Genomic DNA, 22,091 nt, shown 5'->3' with positions numbered 1-22,091 from the left:
CTGCCATGCTGCTGAATTGCTGTATGAGTTCTAGTAGTTTGGGGGTGGATTTCAAGCTTTATTACAAAGCTATGATCACCAAGACAGCATAGTACTGGCATAAAAACAGACACATAGACCAGTGGAACAGAGTAGAGAGCCCTGATATGGACCCTCAACTCTATGGTCAATTAATCTTCGACAAAACAGGAAAAAATATACAGTGGAAAAAAGACAGTCTCTTCAATAAATGGTGCTGGGAAAACTGGACAGCTATATGTAGAAGAATGAAACTCGACCATTCTCTTACACCGTACACAAAGATCAACTCAAAATGGATAAAAGACCTCAACGTGAGACAGGAATCTATCAGAATCTTAGAGGAGAACATAGGCAGTAATCTCTTTGATATCAGCCACAGCAACTTCTTTCAAGATACGTCTCCAAAGGCAAAGGAAACAAAAGCGAAAATAAACTTTTGGGACTTCATCAAAATCAAAAGCTTCTGCACAGCAAAGGAAACAGTCAACAAAACAAAGAGGCAACCCACGGAATGGGAGAAGATATTTGCAAATGACAGTACGGACAAAAGGTTGATATCCAGGATCTATAATGAACTCCTCAAACTCAACCCACACGAAACAGACAAACACATCAAAAAATGGGCAGAAGATATGACCAGACACTTCTCCAATCAAGAAGTACAAATGGCTATCAGACACATGAAAAAATGCTCATCATCATTAGCCCTCAGGGAGATTCAAATTAAAACCACATTGAGATATCACCTTACACCAATTAGAATGGCCAAAATTAACAAAACAGGAAACAACATGTGTTGGAGAGGATGTGGAGAAAGGGGAACCCTCTTCCACTGTTGGTGGGAATGCAAGTTGGTGCAGCCTCTTTGGAGAACAGTGTGGAGATTCCTCAAGAAATTAAAAATAGAGCTTCCCTACGACCCTGCAATTGCACTCCTGGGTATTTACCCCAAAGACACAGATGTCGTGAAAAGAAGGGCCATCTGTACCCCAATGTTTATAGCAGCAATGGCCACAGTCGCCAAACTATGGAAAGAACCAAGATGCCCTTCAACGGATGAATGGATAAGGAAGATGTGGTCCATATACACTATGGAGTATTATGCCTCCATCAGAAAGGACGAATATCCAACTTTTGTAGCAACATGGACGGGACTGGAAGAGATTATGCTGAGTGAAATCAGTCAAGCAGAGAGAGTCAATTATCATATGGTTTCACTCATTTGTGGAGCATAACCAATAGCATGGAGGACAAGGGGTGTTAGAGAGGAGTAGGGAATTTGGGTAAATTGGAAGGGGAGGTGAACCATGAGAGACTATGGACTCTGAAAAACAGTCTGAGGGGTTTGAAGTGGCGGGGGGGGTGGGAGGTTGGGGTACCAGGTGGTGGGTATTATAGAGGGCACAGCTTGCATGGAGCACTGGGTGTGGTGAAAAAATGATGAATACTGTTTTTCTGAAAATAAATAAATTGGGAAAAAAAAGGGTCATAGAATCTGTTAATAGAATCATTTTCTCCAGGATCTTTTCAAATATGACACACTTTATATGCTAACACTAAGATCTGTACAGTTTAGAAGTCAGATTGTGTACTATCAGCCATTTTGGTACAAATTGTATGGGTGAATGTATTATCTGTTCTTTTATGTTACAAAATACCCTCATACATTGGATTAGAATAAAGTCAGAATGATAGGTTAAGAAAACCTTTACCCAGTGGGGAACTTGTACACTACTGCAATAGAATTCCTCCTGAAAAAAAATTAATGTGTCTTTAAAAAGCAAGTTAGGAGACACTTTGAAGGACATATCAATGTAGGACAATAAACAAAACAAAACTAATTTCTCAATCATCTTTCTTTATTAATATATCAGTTGACTCTTAAAGAGACCCCAGTCTCTCCATCTGGGGTGTCTTGTGGTTTTGCTGAGCCTATCTGGCCTCTGAACCACTCATTAGTATCACTGAAGACTTAGCAGATTTTCAGTTTCAATGATCATACCTGATTACTAAAATTATTGTTCTAAAGCATGGTATTCATATATTACTCATATTTTTGACGTGTACCACAAGGTAGATTTTTAATGTATAAAAATCAAACATTTCTGAATAATCATATATTTTGTCTTCTTTGATAGAGAAAAAAATATACAGAGTACAGTTCATATGAACTACATAATTATCTTGCAACTGGCACCAATTTACCACCCTTTCATGACAAAGACCTCTGTTTTGGGCAGGTCTTATCTCCTAAGAGCTAGTCCTACTTGAACTAGTCTCGTATAACATTAATTATTTCATCCAGACTCCAGCTTTCCTGCTTGTCCTACTGCATCTCTATCACTGAGGAAACTCAACTAGGTCAAGGCAATTGTAGTTTGTTCCATATGCGTGATTCCTTTTACTCTGGGTAGTCTCTCATGGCAGCCCCCAAACTCCCAAATCATTTAAGGCACTAATAAAAAAAAAAGTGTATGTAAAAGGGTAAATATTGAAATTAATGGTAAGTAACTGTATTGTTCTTTCAAAGGAATTCTTCTTTAACTGTTCCATATGTATAGCAATAAGAATATACAGGATATTCAGCATTTTCCTCTAGGAGCCAAGATTTTAAAAAGTATTTATCCTTTTTGAGACAAGAAATTAAAAAGAGCATGAAATGATGTGTCTCAAAAATTTCTTACTTTTTAAAATATGTCAGATATTTTGTTTTGTCAGTCTAGTTGGATAAAGGACAGATGTTATAATTTGATAGCTTGAGGAAAGTGCCCCTTAAAGAACTGACATATTTGATAAAATTTTTCTATTTGGAATCATAATGTCCAGAAATATTCTGTTATTCTTCTGAAAGCTATGTGTTCAATACATACCATACCAAGCCTTCTAATATATCCAACTTTCTAAGTAGACCAGAGTCTTAAAGGTCTGGATTTTTATTATTCTGAGAGTTTACACTATTTTATTTTTAATAAGCATCAGATAAGTAATAATGTATTAGTTCCTATGAATCTGATAACAACTGCTTATAAATACTCATAAAAATAAGATATGTTCTTATTCTAAGAAAATTTAAAAGAATTTAACATACTTTAATATTTCAATTGCATATGAGAAAAAATGACTTTGTGATAAAAATTCATTTGATATTATTTAACTGCCTGTTATAGGTTCAATTTTGTCCCCCCAACAAAATGCAAATGTTAAAGTCTTAATCCTTAGTACCTCAGAAAGTGACCTTGTTTAGAAACTGGAGCTGCTCCTTTTTTTTTCCCCTTGAAACAAGGCTTTTATAGAAGTAAGACATTAAAATGAGGTAATTAGAATGGGTCCTAATGAAATATGACTGGTATTGTCATGAAAAGGGAAAATTTGGACACAGAGACAGACTTGCACAGAGAGAAGTTGACATGAAGACACACAAGAAGGATGCCATGTGAAGATAAAGGATTAAAGTTATGCATCTACAAACCAAGGAACACCTGAGACCACAAGAAATTAGGAGACAGGCATAGAAGAGCTCCTTCCCTGAAGGCTTCAAAGGGAGCATGGCCCTGACAACACCATGATTTCATACTTCTGACCTCCAGGCCTGTGAGACAATAAATTTGTGTTGTTTTAAGCCAACCAGACTGTGGTACTTTGTTACAGCAGTCCTAAGAAACTAACACACTGCCCCATTTCAAGTATGTCCAAAAGACAAGTCCTAAGCTCTGTCTGGGCTGGAAATGTTTGTATCCACTGAGATCAATGTGAAACTTCTGCTGGCTACAGTAACAACCCTGTTTGTAGGTCTAGTATATCTACATGCTATGGAATTACCATTGCCCTGCTACAGTTTTGAATGTTGTAGTTGCTCTCTGAGCTGAATTAATGAAATTTTTTAAAATGTGACTTGAACTACAGTTTTCTATACTTTTACAGAATATAGCATTATACATATCTGTTCATATGTAGTGTTCATTTGAAAATTCACTTTATTTTTTTTTGCATTTTTTCAAGTTTTTATTTAAATCCTATCTAGTTAACATGTAGTACAACATTGGTTTCAGGAGTAGAATTTAGTGATTCATCACTCACATGTAACACCCACTGCTCATCACAGCAAATTCTCTCCTTAATGACCATCACCCACTTAGTCTATCCCCTGCCCACCTTCCCTCCATGAATCTTCAGTTTGTTCTCTATAGTTAAGAGTCTCTTATGGTTTGTTTCTTTTTCCCCCTTTCCCTATGTTCATCTGTTTTTCTTCTCAAATTCCACAATTAAGACAAAGTTATAATGTTTTGAATTATAATTTTTGTGAGACCATTTCAAAAGAGACATACAAAGCATTGGGACATTTGTATTAAATTCAGTTTTTACCATTAATTTTGTATGTGACTTGACACATTTTTACTTTAGTTTCCCCTTCAGTAAAACAGGGACAATAATACTTCACATGGATAGAATGAATATGAAAGTGTTAAGGATGATATGAAGGACTGTAGACATAATAAGGTATTATTATGACTTATAGTGGCCTTGATGGGCACTTGACAATTGAGTGTCATTTTCACTCTATTAAAATGCTGGCAATTCAAAAGTATACACTTAATAAGCTTTAAAACAAATTTTACATACCTGATCCATATTTAGTTTCTCTACTTTTCTTATTGTTTTTTCATAAATAATATTGTTTCCTGGGAAGAAATGGCCTCCTCTTAGGAATGGAGAAACTGGTTCCTATAAAGACAATAATGACTGTGTTTTTGTCTTTTTTTTTTTGAAAGATACCTTTTCAGAGGAACCTTAACTTAAGCAAATATCTAGTCTTTAATAAACTCTGAGTTAGTAGCATATTAGGAGAATAGAATGAGAACCCAATAAAGTTTTGAAAGATGTAAGGAAATAGTAACAAAGATAGTCTGTTTTCTTAAACAGAGTAATCTGGATCTCTCCTACTACCTTTTACTAGGCCTAACAAAGTGTTTCAGGGGAAATTGGAAGGGGCTGAGAAAGATATTATCCTTTTTTTAAAAAATAAAGTCTCAAACAGACAACCCCAACGTCATACAAAAACTTCCAGAGGACAGAAAAGAGTTTTTTCTGTTCTTAAGGCAAGATACAGTGAGTTTCCTCTGAGGTAGACAGGCATTAGGTCAACTTCATTTAAATTGAGTTCACTGGCAGGTTTCTTTCTTTGGAAAAGTATTATTGGAGATATGTAAAATAAACAATTCATCACTGAGCTGTAAATTAGGTAAAACTATATTAAAGATTTTTTCCCTGGAACTTAGCTTTGGTGCCCTTGAAGTGTACAGTTCTTACTTGTGATTATAACCAAAGCTAAGGCTGTCATTACAACATGTGTTTTGGATACTGAGAACAGAGAAGAGTCAGTAAGTGCCAAGGTATCCCCATATAATCAACTAAGTTGATGCAGGATTATCCAAGTGCTTAAAAGAAATAAAGCAATGAAATAAAGGCTGGTAACATGTCTAATATCTGAAAGAAATCGGGGAAGGACTAATAAGGATCAAATCAATAGTTTAAAACAAATGCAGGGGAGCCTGGGTGGCTCTGTCCTTAAGCGTCTGCCTTCGGCTCAGGTCATGATCCCAGGGTCCTGGGATTGAGCCCCGCATCGGGCTCACTGCTGAATGGGAAGCCTGCTTCTCCCTCACCCACTCCCCCTGCTTGTGTCCCCCTCTCTTGCTGTGTCTCTCTCTGTCAAATAAATAAAACCTTTAAAAATAAAATAAAATAAATGTAATATTACTATATTTCCTATCCTTCTTTTAGTTTTCCTATGAGTCTATTTGTATGGGGGAAGTTATGGTTGTTTTACTACAAAGATTAATTGCATTCATTTATTTTTATAATACAGGGGAACAGTACAGAAGGGGATTGACCAAACCTGCTACTAGTTAATGTGTTTAAGACCATTTCAAAATCAAAACATGCTAGCGTTTTTGTCATCTGGTATTGTAAAAACTCTCAAAACAACTGGATGAAAACACTGGTTGTTGAGAATGCAAGACGCTCTTAAATCCAAAGCTATTTACTTCTTATATCAAGTTTGAATAAAGAGTGCTTTAACTAAATGTTCCTGGAATATTTTGGTGAAACAAATATGCAATTGATTAAATTTGGCTAGCTGATGAATTTTTAAATCTAAAGGTAGATATATTTAGAAGGATTCTCCTAGAAGCTCTTTTCTGTTTGTATGTCTTTGTAAAACATTAAAAAAGACTTTTTGTAGTTATTTGCAATCATATAACACATGTTTGAGAGCTTACTATGCACAATATGCTTTGCTATGTTTTTTGACCATTTTTACTGAGATATTTAGTACTTACAGTTATATATAAGTCTAGCATTACAATAGCTTCAAACTGTAACACTATGGTCATTATACCTATTTAATGTCAACATAACTGATATCAACATACTTTAGCTTAGTACATATTATTGGTAATAGTAAAGATTAAAAATATAAAAGGTGACTTGACTGAAATATGCACATTTATGTAAATGTAGGCTGTATATCAATGATCTGTTTTTTTAGAAAATGGCTACACTTTCTTACAAAAAAATACATTTCTTTTTCTCATTTTCCACTTTGCTATTTTGAAATTCTCTTTTTATTATGTTCAGTTAGCCAACATATAGTACATCATAAGTTTTTGTTGTAGTGTTCAATGATTCATTAGTTGTGTATAACAACCAGTGCTGAGTTTTATAAGGAATGAATAACACTTAGCTTATTACCAGGAACACTGTATTCACCAGACTGTAGCCAGCAGCCTATTTTTATAATGTCCTCAAGCTAAGAATGATATTTAGATTTTTAAAGAACTACAAGTACAAAGAAGGCCAAAACCTTATGGTGACAGAAAAGCCTAAAATATTTACTATATTTCCCTTTACAGGACATTTTTTTGGATCCCCAGTGTCGATAATATATGAACATAAACATCTATGATACAAGGTAGAAAGAAGCTAGCCCCTGTAAAAGGTATAGGGAAATAAGTTATGGAATGGAATTCAGAAGAGAAAAAATTGAATTCCATCTGGCAGTGCTCAGGTTAAGTTACTTGGATCAAGTCGCGTTTGAGAGAAGATTAAGGTGGGCCTTGAATATGAAGAAATGGAAGAAAATGGTACTCCAAATGAAGTAAACAAAATAACTCATGAAACCAAGCCTGTGAAAGTGTAAATTACATGTAAGGGACACAAATGAGTCCTTGAATGCTTTTAAGAATGGACTGAGGTGAACATAAATCTACTTCAGGGAGATTTGTTGGAGAAACAAAAATGTACAGGTAAGGAGACCAGTTAAGAGACTATCTTAAATCACGAAGGACAGTACTTTCCAAAGATGACTCTAAGATCTTAAATCTGAGAAATCTACTACCTAGCTGATGGTGTCAAAAACAAAAACAAGGAAAGTTGAGACACACTGAATTTTATGCACTCCTGGTAAAAATCTAGGTCTGATTCATGTTTTTATTCCTTATAACATTTAGTAAATATGTAGTGCATAGCAATCCCTTAAACATGTATTAAATTACTGCAAAGAGTTAGCAAAGGGACTTTTACCAAAATGCACAGGAAGGCATTCAGGTTATAAATGTCCAGCACACACATGAGTGGAGATTTCATGGCTACAGATCTAGTTCTAGATTTCAGAATCATATGCTTAGAAGTTCCTGTTAAAATCATGCAATTGCTGAAAAGCCAAGTGAATATCAAAGGCATAACTATATAGGTCTTAAGGGATATGAGAATCAGAAGAGAAAAATGACATAAAATCAAGAGAAGAAGAATTTCCATAAAGCAGTGGAGGGGTGAGTGACAGTAAAAACACTTCAGAGATGTCAACAGATGAGAATTCTAAAGTGGATTTGATTCGGACTACTATAGAGTCATTGGATCTGACTACTGAAATTAGTGAAAGAAGGAGTAATGGAAAAAAAAAATTCTAGAGTCATAAACCCTGTATTCAGTTCTGCCTCTATCACCCACCTGCTGTGGAAATGTAGGAAAGTCATTTACCTTCTCTGAGGCTTAGTTTTCTTATCACAGAGATAGTAACGCAGAATACTTTATACCGGGGCACCTGGGTGGCTCAGTGGGTTAAACCTCTGCCTTCGGCTCGGGTCATGATCCCAGGTCTTGGGATCTAGCCCCACATCGGGCTCTCTGCTTCACAGGGAGCCTGCTTCCTCCTCTCTCTCTGCCTGCCTCTCTGCCTGCTTGTGATCTCTCTCTGTCAAATAAATAAATAAAATCTTAAAAAAGAATACTTCATACCAAGCAAAAAAGCGTATTTTAAACTACATTTAATCTGTGATTTTAATGTACAAATGATACTAGTTTTTAATAATATAATACTTTAACTCTGTACTGCATTTTAAAAAGTTAATGAAAACCTTGTTTGAACTATTCTAAGATGTCAAGATAAAGTATATACAAAAATAGGCTTATTGAAGGCAAGGACTGTATTCATCTTGACTACACAATAGTGAATGAACAGATGACTGGATGAGGAGAAATGATATCAATATTTATCTTAAGGATTTAAGTACCCTCTAACAAGGGAAAACAGAGCAAAAGAAAATTTCTCTCTGTTCACTATAAATGCTGAATCATCATTATTTTTAAGAAGAAAAATGGTTTGGGTCCTAACAGTGTTGATTCTCTCCTAAATGTGTGTTTGACTTATTATTTTAAATGACTTACTGAAAAAAATTCCAAATTTAGGGAGCTATTTTTCCCCAAAATGTTTAAAGAAGTAAAACCAAATTTTAGTATATATGAATATATCATTCTTAGTAAAACAGTTCACCAAAATAAATTTAATTACAAGTCTTAGATTTTTCACAAATGAGCTGTTAGACAGCTTTACTATTTTGGCAGCTTATTTTTTTTTAATCTGTACATTTGAATTGGTGCCAGAGCCACCCTAACAATTAGTAGGTGTCTTCAAAGATAGTTGATTTTATCATTTTAATTGTTACTTTTAGAACCTCTGGCTGTAGTTCTCACATCTAACAAAGTACATAATCCCCAGCATCTACTTTGCTGTTCCCAGGCCATGAAACCTTGTTGGAGAAACTTAAAAAAAATATTTGCTGATTTGGCTCAGTACAAATGCAAGTTATCTAAATTTAAGAGCGCCTCTAACCTTCATGGTCATAGTTGTATTTATCAAATTCTCTGTAACTGTGTTTGCAATTTTCTTTTCAATTTCCTCAATCCCCTATGGTCACATTCCTTCATTCTCCTTCTTATTGAGAAAACAAAGACCTATTCAATGAGATTCCTTCATCTTCCTACCTGAAAAGCCTCTCTTCAATTTCTGCTCCTTCCATCTCATTACCAAGAAAGACAAACTCCTCCTTTTATACTGAAGTCACTTCTCTATACCTGGAATCCTATCCCCTCTTGTTTCTTCCACAATTGTGTCCATTTGTCCCCTTGCCCTGTGGCATCTTTAGTCTTACTACTGGTTCTTTTTCTTCTGCCTGTAAATCTCTCAGATCTCCAGGATTCTGTTTTCTCCTTTAGATACCATCCTATCTGCTTCTTTTGAGCAATATCCTTCTTAGAAGAGTAATCCTCATTTATTTCCTCCACTTCTTGATCTATTCACCCATTAACTTTGCACATCTGGGTTTTGCTTCCAAAATTATAAGATAACTCTCAAATATCACCATTACTTAATGGTCAAACTCTTTATTCTCAAACCTCATCCTCATCCTCCTTGGCCTTTTGGCTATTTGAGACATTTGACCACCCCTTTCCCCTATTTGTTTTAGTTACTCTGTGTTCACATTTCTTTCTGACAACTTCTCTGCCCATGAAAGTGGCTCCTTTCTGTTTCCTTAACAGCATTAAGGAACATGCCTTTTCTTAAACGACTTAAGCTAGGCATCTCTCAAGGTTCTGTGCCTCAACCCTCTCCATTACCCATCAGGTTTTTCATTCGTTCTCACAGCTACAATGACAATTTTCAAAGGAATAACTCCCAATAACTCTCTATCTCAAATGTGACATTTCTCTAGGTCATTTTTTATTATTATTAAGTAAGTTCCACACCCAGTGTGGAGCCCAATGTGGAGCTTGAACTCATGACCCTGAGTTTAAGACTTGAGCTCAGATCAAGATCAGGTACTCACAACTGAGCAACCTAGCTGCCCTCTCCAGGTCTTTTTTTTTAATTTTTTTAAGATTTACTTTTTTTTTTTTTTTTTTTGAAAGAGAGAGAGAACAAGCCAGGGGAGGGGCAGAGGAAGAGGGAGAGAGAGAATACTGAGTGAAATAAGTCAAGCAGAGAGAGTCAATTATCATATGGTTTCACTTATTTGTGGAGCATAACAAATAGCATGGAGGACAAGGGGAGTTAGAGAGGAGAAAGGAGTTGAGGGAAATTGGAAGGGGAGGTGAACCATGAGAGACTATGGACTCTGAAAAACAATCTGAGGGGTTTGAAGGGGCAGGGAGTGGGAGGTTGGGGGAACCAGGTGTTGGGTATTAGAGAGGGCACAGATTACATGGAGCACTGGGTGTGGTGCAAAAACAATGAATACTGTTATGGTGAAAATTAAAAAAAAATTAAAAAAAGATTTACTTTTTTTTTTTTTTGAGAGAGAGAGAGAACAAGCAGAGGGAGGGGCAGAAGAAGAGGGAGAGAGAGAATCCTGAAGCAGACTCCCTGCTGGGCATGGAGCTCTACATGGGGCTCAATCCTAGGACCCTGAGATTGTGAACTGAGCCAAAATCAAGAGTCAGCCATTTAACCAACTGAGAAACCCAGGCACCCAACTTTTCTTCTTTTTTTTAACACCATATTCAACATAATTTATCAAATCTTTTCAAAATTAAGCCCAGAATAACTTAGAAAAGACAATAATAGATTTGGAGTCAGAAGACCTGAACAAGTCACATTTATTTAAGATTTAGTTTCTTCATTAGTAAAATAATACTAGCAACAACGTTAACTGTAATAATACCTTAAATATCACAGTAAATCCTTCTCTGATTCTCTGAAACAAATGTGTTGTCTCCAACCCCTAGAACTTCAATAAGACTTCATCTGTAATTTTCTTGTGTCATCTATCATACACCCCACCATGTATTTTGCATGGCTATTTGTGGACATATCTTATTTCCCTTGCCAAGAGGAATTGTGAACTCTTTTGTTATGGGAACCATGTCTTGTTTCCTTACCCCCAACCATATGAAGGCTGTACAGTTTCCTGTCCATATCAGGAGTTCCACAACTAGAAAATTAATAAAACTTAATAATATCAATTGGATTCTCTCTACTGGCAGAACAAAAATATTTTCTTCATTTCTAGGTCAAGTTATATACCAGAATGCATGAATACTTTGACCAAAATGACAATAAATGGAGCTAAAGAAGATCACAAGCAATGAAAAATTTAAAAAGGCTGAACAGAGGTAGAAGGAAATCATAATGAGAAGTAGATTGAGATCAGTTTAATTACAAGGAGGAGAAGTGAAGATTAGGCAAGCTGGGAGGTGAAAGAGGATAAAGTTGCCATTTAGGAGGCTCAGTTTATTATAAATATTGTAACTAAGCCAGAATCTTCTCCTGGGGGGGATTTACAAGAACAAACAAAAAGGCATATACTTAGATAAACAAAATGAGGAATATATTTAAATAGGATATTCGAGCTGCTCTGCAAAATCAGATTATTTTGGTTTATAAAGCATAGAGATTGAAATTTGGTTTATTCCTCAATAATAGAAAGAGTTAAAAGCTTTAAAATAATCATTACCCTCTGCGGGGAGGGGGGTCCCTAAGAAACCATTTGCTTCTTTGTAGTTGAACACAGCCATAATAATAAGCTTTTACATGGGCAGGCTCAGTGTTACAAATATGTATTTCCATACATACTTCTAATTTCTCTGCCTTTGTATTACACTGTCACAGGGAATGATGGGGAAAAGTTGGTATGTAGATGAGTCTCTGGATCCTAAATCAACTATATCCTCAACGTATCTTTCCCAGATGAGAATTGTTCAATTTCTGTTCCCACTCTGTCACTTTGTAACTAAATGGTTTGAGGCTAGTTAAAAGCTTAAGTTTAAAGATGATTGGACTTTGTTTTGTTCACCGCTCTATCCCTAATTCTTAGAGCGATTTGTAGTATATAGTAGGCAATTGATAAATATTCATTGAATAAATAACTTAACTTCTTTGTGCTTCTGTTTTCTCAACTTTTTAGATTTAAACAGGATAAAATATGTAATTTCTTAGCATGGAGCATATATCCAATAAACATTAATTCTTCCTTTTCTCCGTTAACTTAAGAATAATAATTTATCGGGGCACCTGGGTGGCTCAATAGGCTAAAGCCTCTGCCTTCAGCTCAGGTCATGATCCCAGGGTCCTCAGATGGAGCCCCACATTGGGCTCTCTGCTGGGGGGGGCGCTGCTTCCTCCTCTCTCTCTGCCTGCCTCTCTGCTTACTTGTGATCTCTGTCAAATAAATAAATAAAATCTAAAAAAAAAGAATAAGAATTTATCCAAAATCACATAAGAATCACTGGCAAAATGTGTTGGAATTTAAATTATTTGATATTTAAAAATTATTCTGTGAATACATGCTAGGTAAACACAGCAACTCACATTATGAAAAAAAAAAAGTGTTATCCAGAACTAATTCTTTGCAAGCCAGGGATCTCAAATGTAATATGCATCCAAGTACACATATTCCCCAGCTTGTAGGTGAAAGAAAGAAAAAGGAGAACAAGGGAGGAAGAATGGGAAAGGGTAAAGTGGTCATATCATAGAAAAATGCACATTCTCATCTCTCAAGCTCTCTTTATGTCTCCCTTCCCCCAACACACTTTTGAGATTTGTTGTTTAAACATTTGATTCTGCAAAAGAAAGCACAAGCAATTGCTTTAGTGTAATCACATTCAGTTTTGATACTTATAATGGATATGTGAAAACTGAAGCAAGTGTTCAAAATAATCATCCCCCCCACCACAGAGCTTACATGCTCATATGTTCACACATGCATACGTACATAACTAACTCCCTTCGTAGCTGAAGAGACATGAGAAAATGATTTTAAAATAAACAAAGAAAGAAGAGGAGAGAGCAGATAGCAAAAAAACAGTGCACCCCCCACCCATGCACCTGAAGTAATATCAAGTGTGTTACTCTAATTTAATCCTTTGCTTTCCACAGCTAAAGCAAATAATTGATTTTATTTTGTGACAGAGGGGAGGATTCTTTCTTGCAATTGTGGAGAAATAAAATAAAGAACAACACAAAGAATTGCTGTATTATTATCTGTGGTACACTGTTTCTATTTGTGAAACTTTGTCCTTATAAACCCACAGAACATCCTGTTGCAGCTAAGGAAGGGCTGCATATGGTTTTGCATGTGTGTAGAGGAAAGCTTTTTACTGTAGGAAAAGTTTTCTTAATTTTCTCCTCAAAATGAGATAGACAATAATATCATAGTTTGCAAAATATAAGGTTATATATCTCAGTAGAAGATATAACTATAATTTTCAAAAGAGCTTATTGCTAGGCACAGAAGTTCATAGCATAGGCAATAAAGGCATGGAGACACTTTTGAACTTTTGATTTTTCATTTTCTTCCTCCTAGCCCATGTCTCAATGGCAAATCTAAATAAACTAAGGACTCCAACCTCTGATGTAATAGCTGATAACTTTTATGTGAAATCTGTGAAAGAACTTTGTCTTTTTTTCCTTTGGTTCAAAGGATACAAAATCCTTTGTAGTATGAAGGTGGCGGTATAGAAGTAGAAAGATTTTATAACCCAAGAATGTCCATGCTGCTTGGAATAGTTGCATCACTAAATCAGAGTATATGGGCACATAGTTGTCTGGAATTAAAATGGCTCTTTAAAATAGTGATTCAAAGGGACACATGCACCCCAGTGTTTATAACAGCAATGTCCACAATTGCCAAACTATGGAAAAAGCCCAGATGTCCATTGGCAGATGAATGGATAAAGAAGATATGGTACATATATACAATGGAATATTACTCAGCCAGCAAAAGAGTGAAATCTTGCTTTTTGCCATGATATAGATGAAGCTAGAGTGTACTATGATAAGTGAAATAAGTCAGTGAGAGAAAGACAAATACCATGTGACTTCACTCCTATGTGGAATTTAAGAAACAAAACAGATGAGCATAGAAGAAGGGAAGGAAAAATAAAATAACATAAAAACAGAGAGGTTGGCAAACCATAAGAGACTCTTAATTAAGAAACAAACAGAGTTTCTGGAGGGGAAGGGGGTAAGAGGAAGGAATAATTGGGTAATGGGCACTAAGGAGAGAACTTAATGTAATGAGCACTGGGTGTTATATGCAACTGATAAATCACTAAAAAATTTAAAAATTAAAAAAATAAAATCTTTAAAAATATTTTTAAATGATTTCTAATACTAATGATTAGAAATTAACTTTAAAACTAGAAGAAACTCCCAATTATCTGATTTTAGGGATCTGGTAACGGAGTCACCCTTCTCATTTAAGCTATCAACTCCTAAGGAATTATAGGTTGGAACACGAGTTTGTGTGATATAGCTCACCTGTTCAGGATTTTGTACTATGTATCTCCTAATAGTAGTCTGTGGATATGGACTGACTTTCACTGTTGGAGAATGGAGTTCCTGTAAAGAAAGATAAAAGCTGCATATAATTATAGTTGCTTAATGACCTTGAAGCCATTAATAATAATAGGGAGCAATTTTCAGAGTGAAATTTTAAAAGTCATTTGCATAAATGATGACATGAATTTATGGTTCTAGTTAACTTCAGTCTTAGAAACATATATGAAAGCATGTGCTTATGTGTTCAGCACTGTGCTGGGTATTTCTATTAAATACACATTTCATGATAATTTATCACACATTCCAAGCTATAGTTGATGAAAGTTTCAAAATATTCATTGCATTGTAATGCCCCTGCAATATTAGAAGAAAATGTAGCTTAATATTTATTATCTTATAATTTTTAAAAATCAAAGAGATACAGAGAGAAAAATGTGTGTGTGTGTGTACTTAAACATGTAAATCTTCAGTGTGGTGATGGCAGAGGGCCATAAATAACATTAAAAGTGAGACAAAACATTAGAATAAAGTAATTTGTAAACTTTTGATGGAAAAAGAGTCAATATCATTAATATAGAGTTTTTATACTTCAATAAGAAAAAGATTCATACTAATAGAAAAATAAGCAAATGGCATGAACATTTATAAAAGAAAAACAAATGTTTAATAAATAGCAAGAACTATTCAACCAAACTAAGAATCAAATAAACATAACAAAGGTACCATATTTTAATTGGAAATAAATTTCAAATAATAATACTGATGAAGGTACACTAAGAGGAGCACTTTCCTATGGAGAGGGGAAAGATTAATCATCTACAGGCTGAAATATGTAGCTACTAAAATAATGATTTTGAGTAATACAAATTTACATGAAAAAGCTCATATTATATAAGGTTAAGTGAGAAATGAAGATATAGAACTGCATATATGGTATGATCTCAATTCTTTATTTGAATGGAAGAAAATGTAAAATGCTAATAATACTATCTGTGGGTAAGAGAAGGGATCATGAGTGATTTTTATTTCTTCTTGTCTACATTTTTTATGGTTCCAAAATTCTCCACAATAAGCATATTTGTATTATCATAAATAAAACATCGTAAACCCAGTTTTAAAGCCTTCATTATAAAAAATAACAGCTAATGCAATTTGCTGCCTGGATTTGAATGTAGTGAATATCTCTGTGATTTAAGTGGGCTTACTTTTCCAAGGTAATCTTGTCTTGGTGATCTTGTAGAGCTCTATTTCTAACGCTGTTGTAGCCTTTATCCCACTTATGTTTTGCTGTGTATGGGATCCATGCTAGTCTGAGAGCTCTTTGAGAATAGTAATTGGATCTAAAACATCTTTGTACAATATTTGATACATAGTCAGGACTCAGCAATTGTTTGCTAAATATATGCATGACCCTAGGGTTATCTGGATGGCTCAGTGGCTTAAATGACTGACCTGATTTCCCAGGGTCCTGGTATCCATCCCCACACAGGGATCCATGCTCAGCAGGGAGTCTACTTCTCTCCCCACCCCGCCCTCCTCCCTACCCACTCCTGCTCTCTGTCTCTCTAAATAAATAAATAAATAAATAAAAGCATGACTCTAGCCGACTCAGCTCTAGGCTAGGCCAAATTGGGAAATGGTAGACAAACTTTTGATAATCTTATTTGTTTTGCATAAGATCAGCTTTTCCTTGCTGTACTAAAATCTAGAGACCAGTTTTTGTCCCTTTGTTCACCGCTCATACATTGGTACCTCATCTGGGCAGGACTGCTTTCTTAGAACACCATCTTTCTCCCTCCTAGCCTCCAAGCGTCACATCCTTTATACTCCTGTCCTATGTAGTAGCAAATTTAGGATGTTTTTTTAATTTTATTTCCTTTGGATTCACTTTTTAATGAATGTTGACTAGCTCATTAAATACATATTTGTTAACATGGTATTCAATTATTATTATAGGTACCTTTTGGAGATATAGTGCCTAAACTCCAGGGTAATCTTAAACTTGGTGTTATTAAGTTGTAAAAACTAGGGGAACTAGATCCTTGTGTATCTTCCAAATCATGTACCTTTCAGAAGGTCTAGTTATACACTATAAGCTTTTCTCTCTGAATGCAAACTGACAGTGCTATCACTCCCAAAGTCAGGTCCTTGACCAATCCAAGATCTAAGTACTTCATTTGTGGGGCACCTGGGTGGTTCAGTGGGTTAAGCCTCTGCCTTCAGCTCAGGTCATGATCTCAGGGTCCTGGGATCGAGCCCAGCATTGGGGTCTCTGCTCAGTGGACCCTGCTTCCGCCTCTCTCTGCCTGCCTCTCTGCCTACTTGTTATCTCTCTTTCTCTGTCAAATAAATAAAATCTTTAAGTACTTTACTTGTGCTAAACTCAAGGAACCTAAAATATATATTTTATAATATAATATAATATAATATAATATAAATACTGGAGATCCTTGACTAAAAATAAACTACACTCAAACTAAAAGCAATTAGATTGAATAGACAATGAAACTGAAAAATTTCAGTTCATAACATTTTTTCAGCACCTGTTTCACATTCTTTTAATGGGTTGAGCTGATTATCATATATGAGAATCCCCTTTCTAGATTTGTGTTCCTGAAATTTTGTAAATGTGTAAAGCCTTAGGAGAGCTTAAAGATTACTTAAACATATGAGCAAGGCTTACATAAAAAGAAAAGTATCTAATCTAATCCATAACTTCTTTTACCTGTTCAGTATTTGGGGTTATACGTACAGTGCTTGGAGGACAAGTAGGTATTTTCAGAGTTGGAGAATGGAGTTCCTGTTGAGAAAAAAAGGGATGTTCAGAAACTGTTAATAAGTTGTGTCAGAAACTGTTACATAAGTTGTATCTTACCTTCTTTAGGTATAACTTCCTTTAATTTTATAATAACCTAGTTTGTCAGAAGAACTTCCAAAGAGCACAGTACTGAATTCCTTTGTCAGCTTTGCTAGTAAACTAATGATAAAATAGTTTCTTGAATAATTTCATAATAACACATTCTTCTTGTATTTCTAGGTTACATCCTTCTTTTCTTCTTGAGATCTCTGCTAATATATATCCCGATGTTATTATAGGTCTTTAATTTAACAAGATGCAAAACTTATCAACATAAAATACAAAATTTTCTAACCATAATAGAAAACTACCTTTGAAAACTCAACTAAGTCTACTGCCCTGAAAATGCAAATCAAAACTACAATGAGATATTACCTCATAACTGTCAGAATTGCTAAAATAAAAAACACAAGAAACAACATGTGTTGGCGAGGATGTGGAGAAAGGTGAGCCCTCTTATACTGTTGGTGGGAATGCAAACTGGTGCAGCTACTCTGGAAAATGGTATGGAGGTTCCTCATAAATTTAAAAATAGAACTGCCCATTGATCCAGAATCAATCACACTATTGGATATTTATCCAAAAAATACAAAAATACTAATTCAAAGGGATACATGCACCCTTGTGTTTATAGCAGCATTATTTACAATCACCAAGATATGGAAGCAGCCCAGGGTCTACTGATTGACCAACAAATAAAGAAGATGTGGTATATATATACAATGGAATATTATTCAACAATAAAAAGAATGAAATCTTGAAATTTGCAACAACATACATGGAGCTAAAGAGTATAATGCTAAGTGAGATGACAGTCAGAGAAAGGTAAATACTGTATGATTTCACTCATATGTGGAATGTAAGAAACAAAACAAATGAGTTGGCAGGGTTGGGGGAAGAGACTATTCACTATAGAGAACAACCTAATGGTTACTGGTTAGGGGAGGTAGGAGGGGGAATGGGTTAAATAAGTTGATGAGGATTAAGGAGTGCATATGTGATGAGCTGTGGGTGATGTATGGAATTTTTGAATCACTATATTGTACACCTGAAACTAATATAACCCTGTGTGTTAACAAACTGGAATTAAAATAAAAACTTTAAAAAAAGACTACTGCTCTGAGATTACTTCAGTCTAACTTTTAATTATGGTTTGTCTGATCTGCTTCTGGTGAAATTTCAAAGACTAGGCTCTGATGTTAAAGGAAAATGGTCTATAAAAGTGATAGTATGATTTTTTAATAATGATTAGATAAAAGTCACTTTATTGGTTATGCTGACATTCTTTACATTTTTCCCAAATCAGCGAAACTGTTGCTTTATTAGTGTGCAAAGAGTTGATAGCATTAATCAATCTCTTCATACATTACTATAACTTACAACCAATTGACATAACTCCAGGATATATTTCCACAATAAAAACAATTCTTTCTTTCTTTTTTTTTTTTTTTTAGAACAAGGAGACTATTGAAAATCAGAATCACGGACTTGCAAGGGAAACACCGGCAGATTCGTATGGAAGTATAGCTGTAATGTAGGTGTAATGTGCTGTTCTTAAAACAAATTGCCAAATATTTTGCATGCTGTGGGGGTTTTTTGTTTATCTTTTGGTTCACCTTATAACATTTTCATCCTCCCTTTCCATGTTACATCAGCAGTAATACTGCAAGCTTAATACTTCAAGGCAGCCTTTGTATATGTTCTCAGATTTCCTGCTATAGCTGAGAATTTCTCAGATAAATGCAGAGAATTGAAGATTGTAGGCCAAACAGGTATATGGTCTTCAGCTCAGAATAATGGTTATAAATACAACCAAGTACATGTGGGTTTGGCCCACAGGGCCAAGAGGAGCAGGTAAGAAAGAGAAAGAGAGGGAAGAAAGAGAAGGAAGAAAATAAAAGGTGTTCTTTATTTATGCAATAGTACATGAATACATGTGAACATAAAAATGTATACAGATGAAGTCAAAGATCTTCCCTTAATCATTCTCCCTTTATCCAAATCCCCTACCCAGAAATAACCATTATTATCTGGTATACCTTCACATAAATATGTATCTATAAATAATAATAGTTATTGTTTTTATTATTCTGCAGTACAAGTAAATATTTTTGTATTATAAATTAGATATGCCTATATAATTATAATTAAATTATATTTTACATAATTGTTTTGAGCCTTCATTATTAGAATTGGTTTAGGTAAATGTAGCTTTTCCCATTAAATGCTCATTTTTGCCGCATCTATAGGATGTCACACTATATTTTTTTGTTTTTCAAGTTGATGAACATAATTCTACTGTTAGATTTGACTAGTTCTTATAATAAGAAGCTAGATATATGATTTTTTTATTATTTATTATCAAAAGTAACTTTTGAGTGGCTGAAAACAAGAGATCCTCCCAAAAGTGTATGAAAGAATAACCCTGATTAAATAACTTAAAATTCTAAAAATCCAATAGAGTTTTTTCTTTTTTTTTGGTAGATAATATGATATATTTGCGGAGTGTATTCACAGGATTACAAACTCAATAAAACATTGAATTTTTATTTAATATTTATATTCAATTTTCTAGGAAGGCCCTACTTTTTTTGATTAAATATTAAGCATAGTATTGAGTTTTTTATTCTGTGCTCATATTTGCTAAATACATAACTATTATCTTACTGGCAACTTTATTTAGGTAGAATTCTCATAAAAGAATTTTGTTTATAATTAGGTGGGCTCAGGCTTATTATAAAATCCAGGCCGCTTTTCCCACACTCTCTAAGGTAATGGTTTTCAACTTTGTAAAACTGTATCAGTCCTCTTCCTCCTTTCCTTTTCTTCCTTCTCCCTTTATGAAGCACATATGGCATTACCAATTTTAATATCAGAGTGGATTAAAATCAGTCTGCTTTTTGGGATAATTTCACTACATCACCTGAGATAATTGTCCATACCTTGGTATACCCAAATCAGAGCTGGGAAGCTCTAGTTTTCCTAGAGAGAATTCATAAAACTGCATTTTATTTCTGTTTGTTAAAAAGCAATGTTTTTCAGAATTAACAAATCATATAGAATGCAAATAGCTCCAATTTCTCAGTTACTTACCTTAGTGAGAGAGCTTACAAGTAGCTCAGTGAAGGGTAGAAAGGAGAGAAAGCAGAAGCTGGAGAGGTGTTACTGTCCTTTAGGTAGAAGAAAAATCTTAAAAATTTAAGACATACTCTGAATTCCAGGATTATTTCAGGGCAAGGCCTTGAAAATTCGAACAGAAACTCTTTTCTTTTTTTTTCATTTTTTCCCCCAATTTATTTATTTTCAGAAAAACAGTATTCATTATTTTTTCACCACACCCAGTACTCCATGCAAGCCGTGCCCTCTATAATACCCACCACCTGGTACCCCAACCTCCCACCCCCCCCCGTCACTTCAAACCCCTCAGACTGTTTTTCAGAGTCCATAGTCTCTCATGGTTCATCTCCCCTTCCAATTTACCCAAAAGCACATACCCTCCCCAATGTCCATAACCCTACCCCCCTTCTCCCAACCCCCCTCCCCCCAGCAACCCACAATTTGTTTCGTGAGATTAAGAGTCACTTATGATTTGTCTCCCTCCCTATTCTGATAATAGAATATTAGAAGGGGGAAATCTGCCAAATGATTTGCTCTAAGGGTAATCATCAAATGACTTGTTGAAACCAAAAAAATATAAACTTGTTTATACTGAAAATACTTTAGTATTGAACTAAGGCTAATCAAGGTTGATAGTTGATATAGTGAAACTATCAAGAACTGGTTTCTAAACCAGGACATTTATTAACTAGCTGTTATAACTTGGACAGGCTATTTTGACATATCTGCATCTCAATTTCTTTATTTGTACAACAGAAAAATAATGCACAATGCCTATTTTTATGTGTACACTGTACAATTTATACAATGGATGTAATAATGTTTTTCTACTTAATTTCTGAAATTCCAGTGGGTAAATAATGTATGTAAAAGAATTTTGAAAAATAGAAATACCATCTGTTACTGTGAGGCATTATTTTTACTGGATTGGTTACATGTATAATTAATTTGTTCAATACTTGTTATGTAATAGTATTGGAAGAGATATAAAGCATAGATAGAATACACTCTCTGTTCTCACCAGGAGTATAATTATTTAAGGAGTAAAAACTGTTAGTGTAAATAACAATAGATTATTATAAAAGCTATGAAGAGCTTACTATGAGTGTTTTGAGGGCTAAGAGATGAGTTCAGCCTGGGACAATTTAAGATTTCATCACAAGGTTATACTTGAGGAAAGTTTTGAAAAATTGGTTTAATTTCAGCTCATCTAGATTGGTGAGGATGGGGAAATAAGACATTTTGGGTGTAAGAGAAACAGGAACAAAGGCATATTTATGGAACTTCAGGGCCTATATTTAGAGAACAACAGTTTACATTTTGGCTGAAATAGAATATTAGAAGGGGAGTTCCAGGAATTAAGGTCCCTAGAAGCCAGATAATGAAGGGATCTGAAAGTCAGACTAAGAAATTTATAAACACTGAGTGTTATTGATGGTTTCTTCAGCAGAAGAGTGATATGAGGTATTTGTAGGGAATTTA

General features: G+C 34.8%; 1 protein-coding gene across 3 annotated transcripts in view; it reads right to left on the bottom strand.

The window, feature by feature from the left end:
- The window catches only part of POF1B (POF1B actin binding protein), a 114,081-nt gene that overhangs the window by 80,009 nt on the left and 11,981 nt on the right, over window positions 1–22,091 (bottom strand). For 2 of the 3 annotated variants that reach the window (XM_044235305.1, XM_044235304.1), the window contains exons 3-5: window positions 17,361–17,435; window positions 14,615–14,695; window positions 4,642–4,743 (exon numbers count right to left, since the gene is read on the bottom strand). In XM_044235305.1, coding sequence (XP_044091240.1) covers window positions 4,642–4,743; window positions 14,615–14,695; window positions 17,361–17,435 — 258 coding nt within the window. The remainder of the gene's footprint in view (window positions 1–4,641; window positions 4,744–14,614; window positions 14,696–17,360; window positions 17,436–22,091) is intronic. The other variant, XM_044235306.1, reaches the window with a different exon arrangement.

This window comes from Neovison vison, chromosome X (assembly GCF_020171115.1).
Source record: "Neovison vison isolate M4711 chromosome X, ASM_NN_V1, whole genome shotgun sequence".
Classification (NCBI taxonomy): Eukaryota; Metazoa; Chordata; class Mammalia; order Carnivora; family Mustelidae; genus Neogale; species Neogale vison.
This window is presented reverse-complemented; position numbering and strand designations above follow the sequence as displayed.